The following is a 15,687-nucleotide window of genomic DNA, read 5'->3' as shown; positions in this document are numbered from 1 at the left end:
GCCGGGGACTGCGCGGGGCGGCCGGCGGGCGGAGGAGGAGGGGAGAGAGGCGGGGCCGGGGCGGGTTGTTGTGAGGCGACTGCGCTACTGCCGGACCGGGGCGGTTATGGCGGCTCCATATTAACACCCTCCTCCTCCTCCGCCGCCACCGCCGTCTCCTCCTCCTCCTCCTTTCCCTCCCGCCCGCGCTCGTAAGCCATCTCCCCCTTCACCCTGACGCCTACCTCTTCTCCTCACCTTTCCCCCTCCCCTCTTCTACCATGCCCGGCATGATGGAGAAAGGGCCCGAGTTACTGGGGAAGAACCGATCGGCCAACGGCAGCGCCAAGAGCCCGGCGGGCGGCGGTGGCAGCGGCGCCTCGTCCACCAACGGCGGGCTGCACTTCTCGGAGCCCGAGAGCGGCTGCAGCAGCGACGACGAGCACGGTGGTAGCCTCGAACTCCTCCCAGCCAGCCCGCCTGCCCCCCTCCCTCCTCCCCTCCCCCAGCCCCCTCCCCTCGCCGCGCTCCCGCCCTCTCTCCCCTCGGAGCCCGGGCGCTGCGGTAGCCTCGAACTCCCGGTGCAGTGCAGCAGCACCCGCCGCGACCCCCGTCCCTCCGCCCTCGCCCAATCCTCCGCCCTCGCCCCCCCCAGCTCCCCGCCCCCATCCGCTGCCATCTCCCGGAGTGCCCGGAGTTAATATCTTCCCATCCACCCGCCGCTTCTTTCCTCCCTTCAGCAATTTTCATATTTTATTAAGTGTCTCTTCCTTTTTCTTTTTTCTTTCTTTTTCTGCCCCCACGCCTTTTTCTTTTTTTCTTTTTTGACCTTGCTTTGCAGATGTTGGGATGAGAGTCGGAGCTGAATACCAAGCTCGGATCCCTGAATTTGATCCAGGTAGATCTGTTTGCTTAAGCAAAATCCTGTCTCCCCTTTTCTGGGATTGGTTTAGGGTGGAAGGGGTAGCGGGCGGGCGGGTGGGGTTGGGGTCCGGGTGTGCGGTTGGGAGGGGATGCGGGGCTGGGATGGACAGGCATCTTTGGCGGGGAGGCTGTCACGCTTGGCAGGGCTGTGACACAGGGCGTGTGGGCAGATGTGTGCATTGCAAGGTTAACATGGTTCCTTTGGAGGCCACTTGCCCGCTGGTGGCATCACCTTTCTACCGCTTGAGCCCAGGGTGAACGGAGGAAGACGGCCCCTCGGCGGATTCGGGGGTCGGAGGCCGGGGGTGGAGCGGCTGCGGGGCCGAGAGCTAGAGGAGAGGGTGTGCGGGCTGTGTGTGGAAGAACCATGCAAATGTCAGTTGCCACACCACCGGCCCCCGGGAGCGGAGGCCCGCGCTCTGCCAGGGCGGCGATCCCCGGGCTGCTGTCACCGGCCGAAGCCGAGGGCGAGCCCTGCCCAACCCGCGCACACACGGGATTTTCTTTTTTCTTTCTTTTTGGCTAGGTGGTGTAGCTTTGGTGGCGACAGCTTTGCGGAGTGTAGGAGCCGCGGAGCGAATGGGATTGGGGGAAGAGGGTGGGGAGAAGCCAGAGGCACACCTCGCTCCAGAGCCAGCCCTGGGAAGTCAGACCACAGGACAGTGACTGCAGCTGCCAAGGAGACATTTTCTCCCCTAGCAGCCAGGTTCCAGCGTCCTCTGCCAACCCAGCTTGCGGGCTCCCTGTCTACTTTTCTCCAAACAGGCTCTCTGGCGGTCACGGGATTTCAGCCTGGACGGGGATTGGGCGAGAGTTCCGCATATGGAGGCGCCCTTGTTGGAGCCTCTCGGAGTGGAGCGTGTTTCCTTCTCCCCCCAGCCCACCACAGACCCTCTTCAGTACAGGCTTTGGGCAGACTTTGAAGGGGCTTCCCCACCCCCTCGCTTTTTGTTTTTGCCCATTGCCCGCGTATAGTAATGTGTCTCTGTCAGACTCTCGAATTCTATATTAGATATTAATAGGGCTTACTTGTATTTCTTGGGGGGGAAATAGCATGTTTATTTGATTATAGGGTCTCGGTGGGTATTTTCATTCCTCTCCTGCCCATTACTGCAATGCAAAGTGATATTTACCAACCATTTAAAGATTTTTAGGGTTTAGACAGCTTTTCTTGTCCCAAGGGAGAGGGTAAAATAATGTGTGTTAAAAGGATTGTCAGTGCAGGCTATTTTTCAACACGTAAAAACAATGATACAAGAGTGCTCACTAGATCAGAGTTGCCTTCTAAATGACATGGCTTTGATACATTTTATTCAAAAGCTGCCTTCTAAATCACATGGCTTTGATACATTTTATTCGAAAGCTATCAGTGTGTGTGCTGGAGGGCTTCAAATAATTTTAACTGTTGTGAAACTAATTTTCTTTATTAATGTAGCTAGTGGGTGCATGGCGCTTTCATATTACAGTGCTGCCTCAGGTTTTAGCTTGACATTTGGAAAGTGCTTGCTCTGGCTTAAGACAGACTGAATTAATCACTCATCTCTTATTTTTGTGCCCTGAGCAAGTCACTGGCCCTCCCTAAACCTCAGTTTCTCTAGCTGTAAAATGGAAACAAAAATACTTAGGGGAATTCTTGCCAAGGTTGTGTGAGTGGACAAATGGCAGTTACTCAGTGAAGATTAAATTTCATAATTGTGAAGAATGATTCTGCATACATTTATTCCTTTCTGATTTGGGGCTTTCATTGGTATCCTGCTTTTTCTAGAATAAACTTATTTCCACATTAGAACTCAGCAGTGTAATAAGCATACCTATCTTTTTTCCCCATTAGATAGGTTTATATTTCATAGACAACTGTACACAAGTTGATTAAGGATCTTGTATTTAAGACCCAGACTTCATGCTAGACCAAATTTATGCATGCCATAGCCTGATCACTGTAGCAACTTTTGGAAAAAATTTCAAGCAAACAAATACTGGAACAAATTTCAAAGTTTGAAAAATAATTCATTGAAAGTACAGAATACTTTTTATGTGGTTTCACATGGCCACTATTTGTATTATCCAATTTATGTTATATTTTGTCTAAGAATATTTGTCTAAGAATATTTGAGGGAAAAATCACAAATATTACAATTTTTAAAGTTATATTCTCAATAATTTACTCAGACTATAGTTGATACTTTTTATTAGAATAAGGACAAATATGATATTCTTCAATTTCATCTACAAGTATGCCTCAGAAATAATTGCAGGTTTGGTTCTAGACCATTGCAATAAAGCAAATGTCACAATAAAGCAAGTTACACGAATTATAGTTTTCCCAGTGCATATAAAAGTGTTCAATAGCATTAGGTCTAAAAATGCCATGTACATACCTTAATTAAAAAGTACTTTATTGCTAAAAAATTCTAACCATTTACTGCAATAGTAACATCCAAGATTGCAGATCACCATAACAATGTAATAATAATGAAAAAGTTTGAAATATTGCAAGAATTACCAAAATGTGACACAGACATGAAATGAGCAAATGCTATTGGAAAAATGGTGCTGATAGACTTGATCGACATATCTGTGAAGCACAATAAAACGAGTTATGCCTGTATTCATTTTCTCCTTAATAATCTGCAGAATATTGAACCCAAGGACACAACTAAAACCAGTTATCATTTAAACTTAGGTGGGCTTTTCTATAGTTGTTATAGGCAAATCTTGTCAAGCAAATGTAGATTATCAATTATTAGACACCTTTTACAAGGAAATTTTGAGCCTGTATGCCATTCAACATAGTACCATTGCTCTATCTTATTCTAAGTGTTGTGGTGGTGTGTGAAGTTTTTACTCCACGTCAATAAATATCATTGGGTGAGAACTTAAACATATTTCTTTGGAAGAGATAAAGAGGAAAAGATGTTTATTAATTAATGATAGAAATTGAGAAATGGTCAGCTCCTCTCCTTTTCTCTTCTTCATACTATTTAGTCTCATAAACCACTCAGTCTGTCTTCATGAAGATTGCCCACCCATAGCCATCCAAGTCATTTGGAAGAAAAATTCCTGAGGTATCAAGATTATGATGATCAGAATGTAGGAAAATTAAGAGGATTTTTTTGTGGAGGTTATTTTTATTGGAGGAGATGATAGAAATTAAGCACAGAAAGAATGAGTTATTAAAATGAGTATTGTACAAAATATGAGAAGAACTGAGATTTAAATTGGAATTATTGAAGTTAGGAGATTAGGAACAGTTTATGTCAATTGATGGACCATTGCTAAGAATGCCGTTATAAAAATTTACTAAGCGGATTTTTGATTCTTTTTTAGGTGACTCTTTTCCTTTTGATTCTTTGCTAGGCCCTCCCCAACTTTTATTTAGTGCCTACTGACTATGCTTACGTCACGAGGAGCAGTTTTGTGTGGTGATTAAGAGTCTTACCTCTTATCATATGCCTTTTAGCCACTATGGCATAGTGACCTTGGATGAACTGGGTACCTGATGTGTCCAAGCCTTAGTTTTCTCATTTGTAAAAGGGAGATACTCTTAACTATATGACAAGATTAAGTAAAAATTCATGTATATAAAGCAGTGGCATTCAAAATATTTTGCCTGCATACTCGTAGAAGAAATTTGGAAAAACAGATTCACATATTTTTAAGTTGACATCTGTTATTTGTCACTGAGTTTATTAGTTGAAAAATGTAATCTCCAGTGTACTGAAAATGTTGTTAACACTTTGAAATAAAGTTGTTATATACTTATTTTAAATGCATCCAATTAAATGTAAATACGATAGTAATGTGGTAGTATCTATTTTATAAAATATATGAACAGTCTCCTAACATTGTTCCTTTTGTTTTTGAAATCATTTCCATGCATTTTCCTCACAGAATTTTATAATACATTTTTGTGCTTGAAAGTGCTTTATTGATCACCTATCCAATTTCTCTACCGTCATAGTATGTATTCTTGTGAACATAAGGTTCTAAGTGTTAAATCTCTTCTGGCTTGAGTTATTATAATTAATGTGTAATTAATTAAAACTGTAATAGTCATGGTGCCTTGAGTAAAAGAGAGCTTTGCTGATGTTCGTTTGGCATCATAGAGGTTTTTAAATTTTAGGCAGTGTACTCTTGTAAGATTTGGGATGGGTGAGAGACCTGCCTTTTTTTTTTTAAAGTGAGGGAAGGGTGTTTGTGAAGAAGGAGGTCAGAAGTAGAATAAGTGTACAGCTTAGACTGCAGGTGATTTCTCAGGCAGATTGTCTTGGGAAAGAAAACAGGGAAGTTTGAAGTCCTGAAAATTGATTCCCAGAAAACTTATTAATGCTTGTGTACTGCTTGGAATGTCTTTGTTTACCTTGGTTTGAAATTGGTGAATTAAGAATATTTTTAAAATATTTGGAGTGTCTTACTGATCTCAATATTTAAGTTCTTTATATAGAATATTTGTTCCATGATTTCCATCAGAATCCTTAGTTGGAATGTCTTAAAGGAAATCTGCAAAGAAATAGAAGATTTATATTTTTGTACTTACTTTGAAACTTGCTATTGTATAGAAATCCTAATCAAAATTATACTTTTGTTGTTGGTTTTCCCCAAATTGGTCTTATAAATGTATTTTACCAACTGCAGTTAAGGAGATCTAAAAGTTTTCAGAAGGCTTGAACTTTTGTTTCATTTAATACTTAAAAAAACTGATTGCTCAATAATTTTATTTTCATAGCTGTTGAGCTACTATAGTCTTTTAAAATTGTGGTTGCTTGCTGTCTAAGTTTTGGTTTGTTTATTTTTGATCCATTCAGAAGATAGGCTACTTCTAAGGCCTTGGTTATTTTGTTGCAGAGTCAAATTGGATTCTCAGTATTATTTCTGAATATCAGACAGTTTTGAGGTATAATCTTAAACATTGTTATAGATAAAAGCAAAATAAAAATTGTGTTTTTGTGTCCTTTAAATATTTTGGTTTACTTCAACTTTTATGATGGAAAGGGTAAAGCTTTACTGAATGCAAATCATCCTGAGAGGTAAATTGTTTTTAATAATGCAAGTTACTTTCTCCTGTTCTTTTATAGGAGAGGAATCAGGTCTGAGTTGTCAGTAAAACAAAAAAGTCATTTCAGCTATTCAGTTTCATTTTCAAAGGGTTGGTAAGAGAGGTCATCAGCCGTTTGAGTTAGAGCCCCATGAGATTTTATACGTTTATATTTTTATTTGATTGATAGGTAAGAAGAAGCCTTTCCAGAGTACAGAAAGAAGGGAACTTAAAGAACTGTCTTCAGTAAGCATATAGTAGTAATCATAAGTCTTAGGTAGTGCTTACCACATGCCAGGTACTTTACAAATATGAATTCACTTCATTTTTGAACAACTCTGTGAAGAAGGTGCTCTCATTATCCCTATTTTTAAAGATGGGTTAAACTGATGCAGAGACAGATTAAATAAATTTGCTCAAGGTGACAAAGCTAGGAAGTGGCAGAGCTGGGATGCAAACCTGAAGTCTGGCTCTATAAGTGGTTACACTCTTAACCATTATACTAAGCTATCTCTCATTTCCTATAAACATCAGTCATCTTTTGGTCCTAGTGGGACACATATATGATTGAAAATGGTGGAGCCCAATTCAAGAGTAGTCAGGGAAAGAACATTGTGAAATGCCTAATTAGGCATTCTCTATACTCCAGATATATACACCCATGTTAGAAGAGCTGTTAGTCTCCACAGTTTGGATGCCAGTTTCTGTCAGAAGATCGGGCCCTTGATTACAGTGCTAAGAATTTTTGAGGAAACTTAACTGTTGTTCTTCATGGGCAAGAATACAAAAAAAAAAAGTTTATATCTGTTTAAGAAGAGATATTTAATAAAAATATTTTAATTCAGATTTTCTGTAATACAAGAATCAGATGCAAGGAAATATGTCTAAATATTAAGCATGTATGCTATCAAGACTTGAGACTTAATGGAAGCCTTTTCTTTGTTGCATTCCATGTTCTTTTAAGTAGTATTTAAATTATCTTTGTCACAGTCCATGCTGAAAATGAATCAGTCCCATACTAAAGGATTGAAGTTTAGGATACTCACTAGAAATAGCAATAGATTTTATTAATTAAATAAAGGCTTCTGATCAACTTAGATGTCTGTTTTATTTCCACTGAGTGGTTTAGCTATTTTGCTTTTGTGTTTTTATGTGGTTAAAAATTAAATATATATCTTAATATTTTTTAAAGAAGTTTTTTAAAATTTATTTTTATTGAATATAAATTTTAGATAATGTACTTCTAACTTGCATTTTCTTAAATTCTCATCTCCTATTTTTATCCTCTTATTAAAGATAGTTATGACAAAATGCAATGTTTTGCTTTTAGGTTTATTTTGTAATTATGCTTTTTTCTAATACTTTTATAGTATTCTGTCAATACTTTTTTCTCCATACCTAATTTTTCCTTATAGTAAAACGTACATAACTTAACAATTTTAGCTTCATATTGCACTAACAGTGTGTCATTCTCTAACTAAAATTTGTTGATTGAATATACAGTAGTGATGTGTTATGATTCTACAAAAATAAAGAACGGCTGAATGACATTAAATTATTGCTTGATAAAGTCTGTAGTTGGGAGTATAATAGTTACTTTTACCCCTGGAAGTGAATATTCTTTATTCTGAATATCTTATAACTTTATAAGTGATTACAGTTTAACCTCAGAATTATATTAATGTTTTCTGTGAGTAATTTTGGAATTCTAGGCATTAGTTACTGGTGGATATCAACAGCTCTTAGTTTTTTTTTGTTTTTGTTTTTGTTTTTTTGTTTTTTTTTTTGCGGTACGCGGGCCTCTCCGCTGAGCCTGCGCGTCCGGAGCCTGTGCTCCGTAACGGGAGAGGCCACAACAGCTCATAGTTTTAATTAACTTGAATGCACATAAGAAGTAGGAAGAAGCCAGAAAAGGACCATCGAGTATTTAAAGACAGAACCTACTGGCATTTACTTGGCTCTGGGATAGCTGTGTCAGGCCTTTCGTTCATTCTGTCTATTCTTTTTTATTTCTTAATAAATCTTTTTTATATATATAAATTAATTAATTTATATATTTATTTTTGGCTGTGTTGGGTCTTCGTTTCTGTGTGAGGGCTTTCTCTAGTTGCGGCGAGCAGGGGCAACTCTTCATCGCGATGCGCGGGCCTCTCGCTATCGTGGCCTCTCCCGTTGCGGAGCACGGGCTCCAGACGCGCAGGCTCAGTAGTTGTGGCTCACGGGCCCAGCCGCTCCGCGGCTTGTGGGATCTTCCCAGACCAGGGCTCGAACCCGTGTCCCTGCATTGGCAGGCAGATTCTTAACCACTGTGCCACCAGGGAAGGGAAGCCCCTCTGTCTATTCTTAACTTACATGCAGTTTCAATAGAGCTTGATTTTTCTGACTTTTTAGATTATAACAGATTAGAAATAAATTAGAAACAGCAGGCTTCCCTGGTGGCGCAGTGGTTGAGAGTATGCCTGCCAATGCAGGGGACACAGGTTTGTGCCCCGGTCCGGGAGGATCCCACATGCCGCGGAGCGGCTGGGCCCGTGAGCCATGGCCACTGAGCCTGCGCTCTGCAATGGGAGAGGCCACGACAGTGAGAGGACCCCGTACTGCAAAAAAAAAAAAAAAAAAAAAAAAAGAGAAACAGCAATAGTATGCTTCTAGATTAGAGGTAGACTCAGATTACATTAAGGAGAAATAGCATTATTAACTTTTCCATGGTTTGACTTTGTTTTCCTCTTACACAGAGTACAAACTTTCATAAATATAAAAAGTAATAAATGAAATTAAAAAGGAATAACTGGCAGATTCCTAGCAAGGAGAACAAGATTAAATAAAAATCATAAAAAGCATATACAGGTATTTAAAAATTATAATGATCTTGGCCCATTTAGATATGGGCAAAACAATTAACTCATCACCTGAGGTATTTGCTCTAGTTTTAAAGCCAGAGTTTTTAATGACTCCTAAGTAACGTATAGAAGGTTAAATCAGATTTACTACCCGTTAAGAAGTAGGGATATAAAATGTACTTAATAAAGTCTTTCTTTTTAATTTAAAGAGGGTAAGCTTCAGTGTTTGTGAAATTTCGTTGGTATCTATAAGTGGTATATTTACTATATTTAGTGTATATCTGTTTTCCTTCCTTTGTTTTCCTGTACTTTGTTTCTTTGTCCTCTTTTGCAGGTACTGTACTAAAATAGAAATAAAACTTACTTTGTTTATACTTACTTTGAATGTAAAGTTCATCATATTCAAAATAATTAATTTTTTCCCCAGGTGCTACAAAGTACACCGATAAAGACAATGGAGGAATGCTTGTATGGTCTCCATATCACAGTATCCCAGATGCCAAATGTAAGTTTTCTGAAATTGAATGTTTATGTCAATAGGGAATCTATCAACCAATTCAAAATGCAACTTATATTTGTTTTTGAGTCTCTTAGATTCTCATAAGAAATCAGTTTGTCTTTGTTTTGTTTTGTTATTTTGATGGAGCTTGTTATGTTAGAATGTTTTTCCTTTTGAAAGATAGTGGGTTGATCATTCCAATTTGTGTCAGGCCCAGGAAGACTGAAAAAACCTAGGATCTGATGGCATTGCTGCTTAAATCCTCAAGCAGGGGAGGGAGTTACTATGTAGACATCTGCACAGGCTATTCCTCAGTATATGAAGCTGTAAAGAAATGCCTTCAAACTTCCAAGAGCCCACTATCATTACCATTTTAAAGAGGAAAGGGGAAAGAACTGACTTCAGCAGCCATCAATCAGGTCATCTTTGTGCTCTCCATTTCTGGACGGAGACCTTCTGGATCATTGACCATGCACTTCTTGAATCATGGTGTGGCTTTAGACTTCAATGTGATGTAGCGGACCTGATCCTTTGCGGCACATCAGATATAGGAAACGTGCAGGTAACAAAACTAAGATCCCCACCCCTCCATTTAGTTATCATTTGATTTATTAAAACAAACAAACAAAAACCACTGAACAGCTATTCTAGTGGCTGTAAAATAAGCTTGTCTTTTAAAAATATTTACTAAATCTTAAAGATGTCCCATGATGGTTTATTTAGTTTCATGAAAATTAATGATGTCCTATATATCATGTGCATAGTAAGTCTAGTCATACTTATTGATGCAGTAAGAGAACTAAAAATTGAAAACGGGGTATTATTCTGCATACCTGATAATTCTTCCTATTTAAGAGCTTCAGAATACCAGCAAAAAGTCTAACTGGTAACCTAGGAATTATATACCCTTGAGGTATTCTTAACAGAAAACACAAAATTGTACATTTTGTGTACTGAGAAACCTGAAAGAGACGATCAGGTTTTTTGGTTCAATCTTCATTATAGGCAGAGGTTTTCAGTCACAAACTGAGCATTAGGGTGTCATTGGCATTTGCTGTTTTAGCACTGTTTTATACAATGGTGCATTTCTTAGCAAAATGGAAAACAAAATTCAGAAAGCCAACATGTCCTGGTAGTGGTGTGTCCATGTGGAATATCCAACTGAAGGTACAGGGTAGTGACTTTCATCCCTGGCTGTGCTTGGAATCACTTAGGGGAACTTTAAAAAAAATTCTGTTGATGTCTGGCCTCTACCTCAAACTGATTAAATCAGAAATCTTGGGGGTGGAGCCAGGACTTCCTTTTTTAAAGCTCCCCTACTGCTTCTAATGCATAGCCAGGGTTGAGAACCACAGGGTAATTGGTATTGTTCAGCCTTCTATTTATAGGACTCTTAAGACATTTTTGTTAATCAGCATGTGTTTAGACCTGTCATATGTTTAAGTACTATGGGTTCTAAATAGAATATAATATTTGGATTTTCTTCTTAAAAGCTTCCAGTCTTAGGGAGATATAATAACATCCATAAAAATTAGTTAATCTTAACAGCATTATTGTTACAATAGCATATTTATATATTAAACTGTACTGTAATATTAATAACAGCAAACTCTTAGAAAGTACTTAAAATGGGCCAGATGCTGTTTCAAGCACTTTACATATATTAGCTCATTTAATCCTAGGAGGAATAGTATTAAATATAGTACTATTTTTATCACTATTTATAGTGAGGAAACTAAGGTACATAAAGGTCAAGTTAATTGCCTAAAATCCAAAAACAAGTGACAGGGCTGGGAACCAAGTCCAGGTAGCCCAGCGGTTCTAGGATCAGAATTCTCAACCACTGCTTCTCAAAAATGTGCTTAAAGAATTTATATATATATATAAAATATAGGATCAACAAGGACTTCACGTAAAACTGAGTCCTGCTGAATGTGAAGTGGCAGATTTCTTAGCAATGAAGCCTTGAAATAGCCAGTATATATATCATCATAGAAACTGCTTATTTAAACAACTCTACTGGCTTGATTACAATAATTGAGGATGAAGAAAAATGGAATATTCAAACATCTTTTGTATAGCTAGCCGGAAGAGCTGAAGAAAATTTTAGGAATACTGAAGTATATTTAAATTGTAATTATGTATAGTTGGCAAAACTATAGATAAACCATCCTTTATACAGTAATCAGAAACGGGAAGGTAAAAGCTTTGGGAAAACTCTAAACATGAGATGGGGTCTTAAATAATTGTCTCTTCAAATAAAGACTGCAATAGAAGTTACCTAATATTTTATACTGTAATTAGGCTTTATTGGCTAACCACAGATTGGTCTTTTTTTTAATACAAAAATAATTACAGTAATGTCAGTGAATTTAATAAGTAGATGCTGTATGGTCACAGAGATAACTCATACTAAGTAAAATCTTAAACCAAGTGAACTTCTGATCCTGGTCATAGAAGTGAAAGTCTTTTTTATAGTATTTCATGGAAAATGACTTTGGCTATTTTTTTACCCCTAGAGTGTAATTGTTTTTAAATTTTGCTTTGTTAAAAAAAAAAAAGAGTCAACCGGGCAAATGAAGTAAATGAGAATAATTAATTATATAACATTGTTTCATTACAGTGGATGAATATATTGCAATTGCAAAGGAGAAACATGGCTACAATGTGGAACAGGTATGTAGAGAAACATTTTAATATTAAAGTTTGCCTCAGTATTTATCAAATCCAAAGAACATCTCATGATAGTTTCTGTCTTAAGAAACTGCATAAGTTCAACCAACTTTATAGATACTACAAAAGTCCTAGCAAATCTGACCTTTCATCATCAAGGATTTTGCTTTTATAAACATTATTTATCTCAAGGACTTGAACATTTTTCTCTCGACACCTCTGTTTCTTATCTGTTTTGAGTTCTTCAAGTATCTGAAAGCCTTCAGGATTACTCTAGCAGATGCTCAAGAAAAAGGGAAAATATTTTTAAGTAGAGGTAATTCTCTTTGACTTTTTAACCTAAAAGTCCTAAAAGTTAAACTTTTAATTTAAAGAAATACTTAAGATTTTTAGATTTTGAAGGAAATCATTCACAAAGGGCTTTAAAAAAATTAGATAACTTTAAAAAGAGATATATATGGCATATGGTTCATTATCCCTGGTAATAAGGGAATGGAGAACATGGAAAAGTAAAAGTGAAATAGAAATTCTTAAATTTCATTTTGACTAAGTAAAAAAATCAAACTTTATCAGAATTAATATAAAGTAAGTGAATTTTCTGTAACCTGGATTATTAAGAGCTAACTTTATAGTTAGTAACATGATTAAATAATAGAAAGTCATTTCAGTGAAACTGAGATGTTTATCTAAATGTAGTTAACTATTCTGTGGATTTTGAAGACTTTGATTACGTATTTTGTTTTTAAGCCTCGGCTTGCGTTCTAATATTTGTTTGAGAAGGTTAATCCTTCAAAATGTGACTATACATATTTTCGTTTTCAAGGAGTATTACCAAAGTACAGAAATTTAAAACTCACTATTTAAAAAGTTGCTGTATCTCTTCTTAAAAAATAAATCTTTATCCCCTAAATGATACTCTGTACCTTATAGTACAGATAAAGACCTACCGCTTACTTACAATAGAAGGGAAAGTTGTTGAATTGTTAGAAATTATCCATTTCAGGCTTTCCTATGATTTGGTAATAAAGTCATTGAAGTTATTAATATGTCTCATAATAATTCTTTGTGTATATTATGATAATAAAGAACATTAAAAAATATATGTGGTAAAATATTGTTAAAGTTGCAGTTGAGGTACTCTTACTTCTTAGAAGTATTTAGCCCATGATACACTTCTAACAGGTTAAAACATAAATATTTCTCTACTGAGTCTTGACTGAGCACTTCTAGTTTTGTGTTATAATTGATAGTTTCATTTAAGTATTGACTTACAGGTTATTTTTCCTTTTAGCGTATTTTTCTCTACACATTGACAAATGAATAAATGTGAGTGAAAGTCTTGATATGAGCCTACAAACCTGCTTTAGTAATTATAGCCACTCTCCTCAGCTCACTTTTTCTAGATTCTACAGCAAATATGGTATGTAAGAACATTTACTGTTCTGAGGCCCTGATTAAAAGAAATAAATAAATGAGGTCTGCTACCTGGGCACCCCTGATTAAAAGCCCCAAACTGTGAGTGTATCTTCAGTTGAAGTCATAGGCTTAAGATTTTAACCTAATTTGTGTTTAACTCTCTTAAGTGTGATGGAACATAAGTCCATTAAAACCAAAGGGGAATGATTTCTCTTCAAAGGCACTTGGCATGTTGTTCTGGCATAAACATAACATTGAGAAGTCCCTTGCTGATCTCCCTAATTTCACTCCCTTTCCGGATGAGTGGACAGTGGAAGATAAAGTCCTATTTGAACAAGCCTTTAGTTTTCATGGGAAGAGCTTTCACAGGATTCAGCAAATGGTATGGTAATTTTGCTCTTACTGTGATTCATACCTGAGTGATAACCTTATTCTATTGTTAAACACTTCCTAATTATTAAAAACAAAAAAGTTTTCCAATCTAATTTTAATTTTTAAAAATATTTTTAAATAAGTATATTTTACATACAGTCTTATTTTCTACTATTCTAATGCATGATCATTATGTGTCATTTCGTTGTAATAAATTAACATTTATTATGACTTAAGTATATGTTTAATAGAGTTATTAAATACGTCTGTCATTTCAGGAAAAAAATTTCAATTTTATTTTTAAATGTTTCATTTTTCTAACATTAGGATTTCATTTTCAAATTTATATTCCTTTGGATATGAAAACCAATTTTTAGAAATTCTGTATTATTTCAACATTGTTCAGGTGCTGTTGCTTTTTTTTTATTTAAAGAAGAGCTATTTCTAGTTGTTAAATTTCTAGTATTGTGTCAAAATAATATAAATCTGAGAAGTTGCTACATTAAACTCTTTTAACTTGAATGAATGGAAATTAGATAATGTTTGCAAATATATCTAAGTGCCTTCCATAATCAAAGAGAACATTTTTAATTGGAAGTGTGTGTGCTTGTTTGCCAGTATGACAAAGCAGTGCATGATCATTAGTCATTTTGTAGCTTAAGTCTATTTGCATCATTTATCATTTTAATTTTATCTCTCCTTTCCCTGCTCAGAATAAATAGGAATATTTATTTAGAAATGTGAGTGACATAGGTGTGGTGGGGTGCTATGACTACAGCTGCATTTTTTAGCTCTATAATTCATAAAGGTACCTGGGAAAATATTTTTTGTCTATGCTTTTGTTTGCTAAGTATCAAAGAATAATAGAAATATTTTTCATTCTGTTAATCAGAGTTTATGAATAAACTTGCTTGATATTAACATGATTTTTTTTTCAAGCTTCCAGATAAGACAATTGCTAGCCTTGTGAAATATTACTATTCCTGGAAAAAAACTCGATCTAGGACAAGCTTGATGGATCGCCAGGCTCGTAAACTAGCCAATAGACATAATCAGGGTGACAGGTGGGTTGAATGCCTTTATGTAGTTACCGGTATTGCTTGTATTTCCTAAGGCAGAACAATTATCACAATACAGTGTAAATGCTTCTTATCCTTACATTCATGTTTCCACTCTGACGAGAACTGAGTGATCAGAAATCTTAACAGTAAGAACTCTCTTCAACTCTTTAACTGTTAATCATAGCCAGCAAACCTTGCAACTGAGTTATATGTGAGTTGTATTTAACTAATCACAAATGCTTCCTTTCGGTACTGATGTATTCAATACATACATTTAGAATATATTAAGAAATATATTCTCTGGCAGATGGTCTTTCCACAGTTATCTGAGTAACTGAGGTCCACATTATTGTAGCTGTATCTTTCTGGTAGTATAAAAGATCATTTTTTCAGTTCTCCACTTGGAACACATTTATTAATTTGATATAATAACTTATTATTTCAGTTCTCCAGTTGGAAAATAAGTATTATATCAAATTAATAAATGTGTTCTTTTTCCCAAATGATATTTCTTTCTAAATATCTTTCCTATTGGGTCTCTGTTTTTAGCTAGAAATGTTTGCTTAAATGATTCTATATACCTAAAAGGGTAAATGTTTCTAAACACTACAGAAATCTAAACTATAAAAGCTCATCTTCCCAAGGACAACTCCTGGGGAATATTTAGTAAAATTATTAGCCAGGTATATTGCAGTTTGATGAGAGCACTGGAACAGAATGAAAGGAAGTGAATTAAGTTTATTAATCTTTGTTTTTTCTCAGTGATGATGATGTGGAAGAAACACACCCAATGGATGGAAACGATAGTGATTATGATCCCAAAAAAGAAGCCAAGAAAGAGGTAATGATAATCATTAGGGTGCTTATAATTGTTCTACAAATCCACTC

At 36.6% G+C, this 15,687-nt stretch overlaps 1 protein-coding gene across 10 annotated transcripts in view; it reads left to right on the top strand.

Moving 5' to 3' along the window:
* The first annotated feature begins 53 nt into the window (after positions 1-53).
* The window catches only part of RCOR3 (REST corepressor 3), a 50,502-nt gene continuing 34,868 nt past the window's right edge, over positions 54-15,687 (top strand). For 3 of the 10 annotated variants that reach the window (XR_010941285.1, XM_067729048.1, XM_067729052.1), the window contains exons 1-7: positions 56-429; positions 821-877; positions 9,206-9,283; positions 11,901-11,953; positions 13,587-13,748; positions 14,678-14,802; positions 15,562-15,640. Coding sequence is in view for 8 of the 10 variants with exons in the window: in XM_067729048.1 (XP_067585149.1) it covers positions 261-429; positions 821-877; positions 9,206-9,283; positions 11,901-11,953; positions 13,587-13,748; positions 14,678-14,802; positions 15,562-15,640 (723 nt within the window). In the remaining 2 variants the exon portion in view is untranslated. Of the gene's footprint in view, positions 430-820; positions 878-9,205; positions 9,284-9,488; positions 9,840-11,900; positions 11,954-13,586; positions 13,749-14,677; positions 14,803-15,561; positions 15,641-15,687 lie in introns of those variants that run through there. The other 7 variants (XR_010941286.1, XM_067729053.1, XM_067729051.1 and 4 more) reach the window with 6 other exon arrangements.

Source organism: Pseudorca crassidens, chromosome 2 (assembly GCF_039906515.1).
Source record: "Pseudorca crassidens isolate mPseCra1 chromosome 2, mPseCra1.hap1, whole genome shotgun sequence".
Classification (NCBI taxonomy): Eukaryota; Metazoa; Chordata; class Mammalia; order Artiodactyla; family Delphinidae; genus Pseudorca; species Pseudorca crassidens.
Note: the sequence above shows the minus strand (reverse complement) of the source record. Positions and strands in the feature narration are given on the sequence as shown.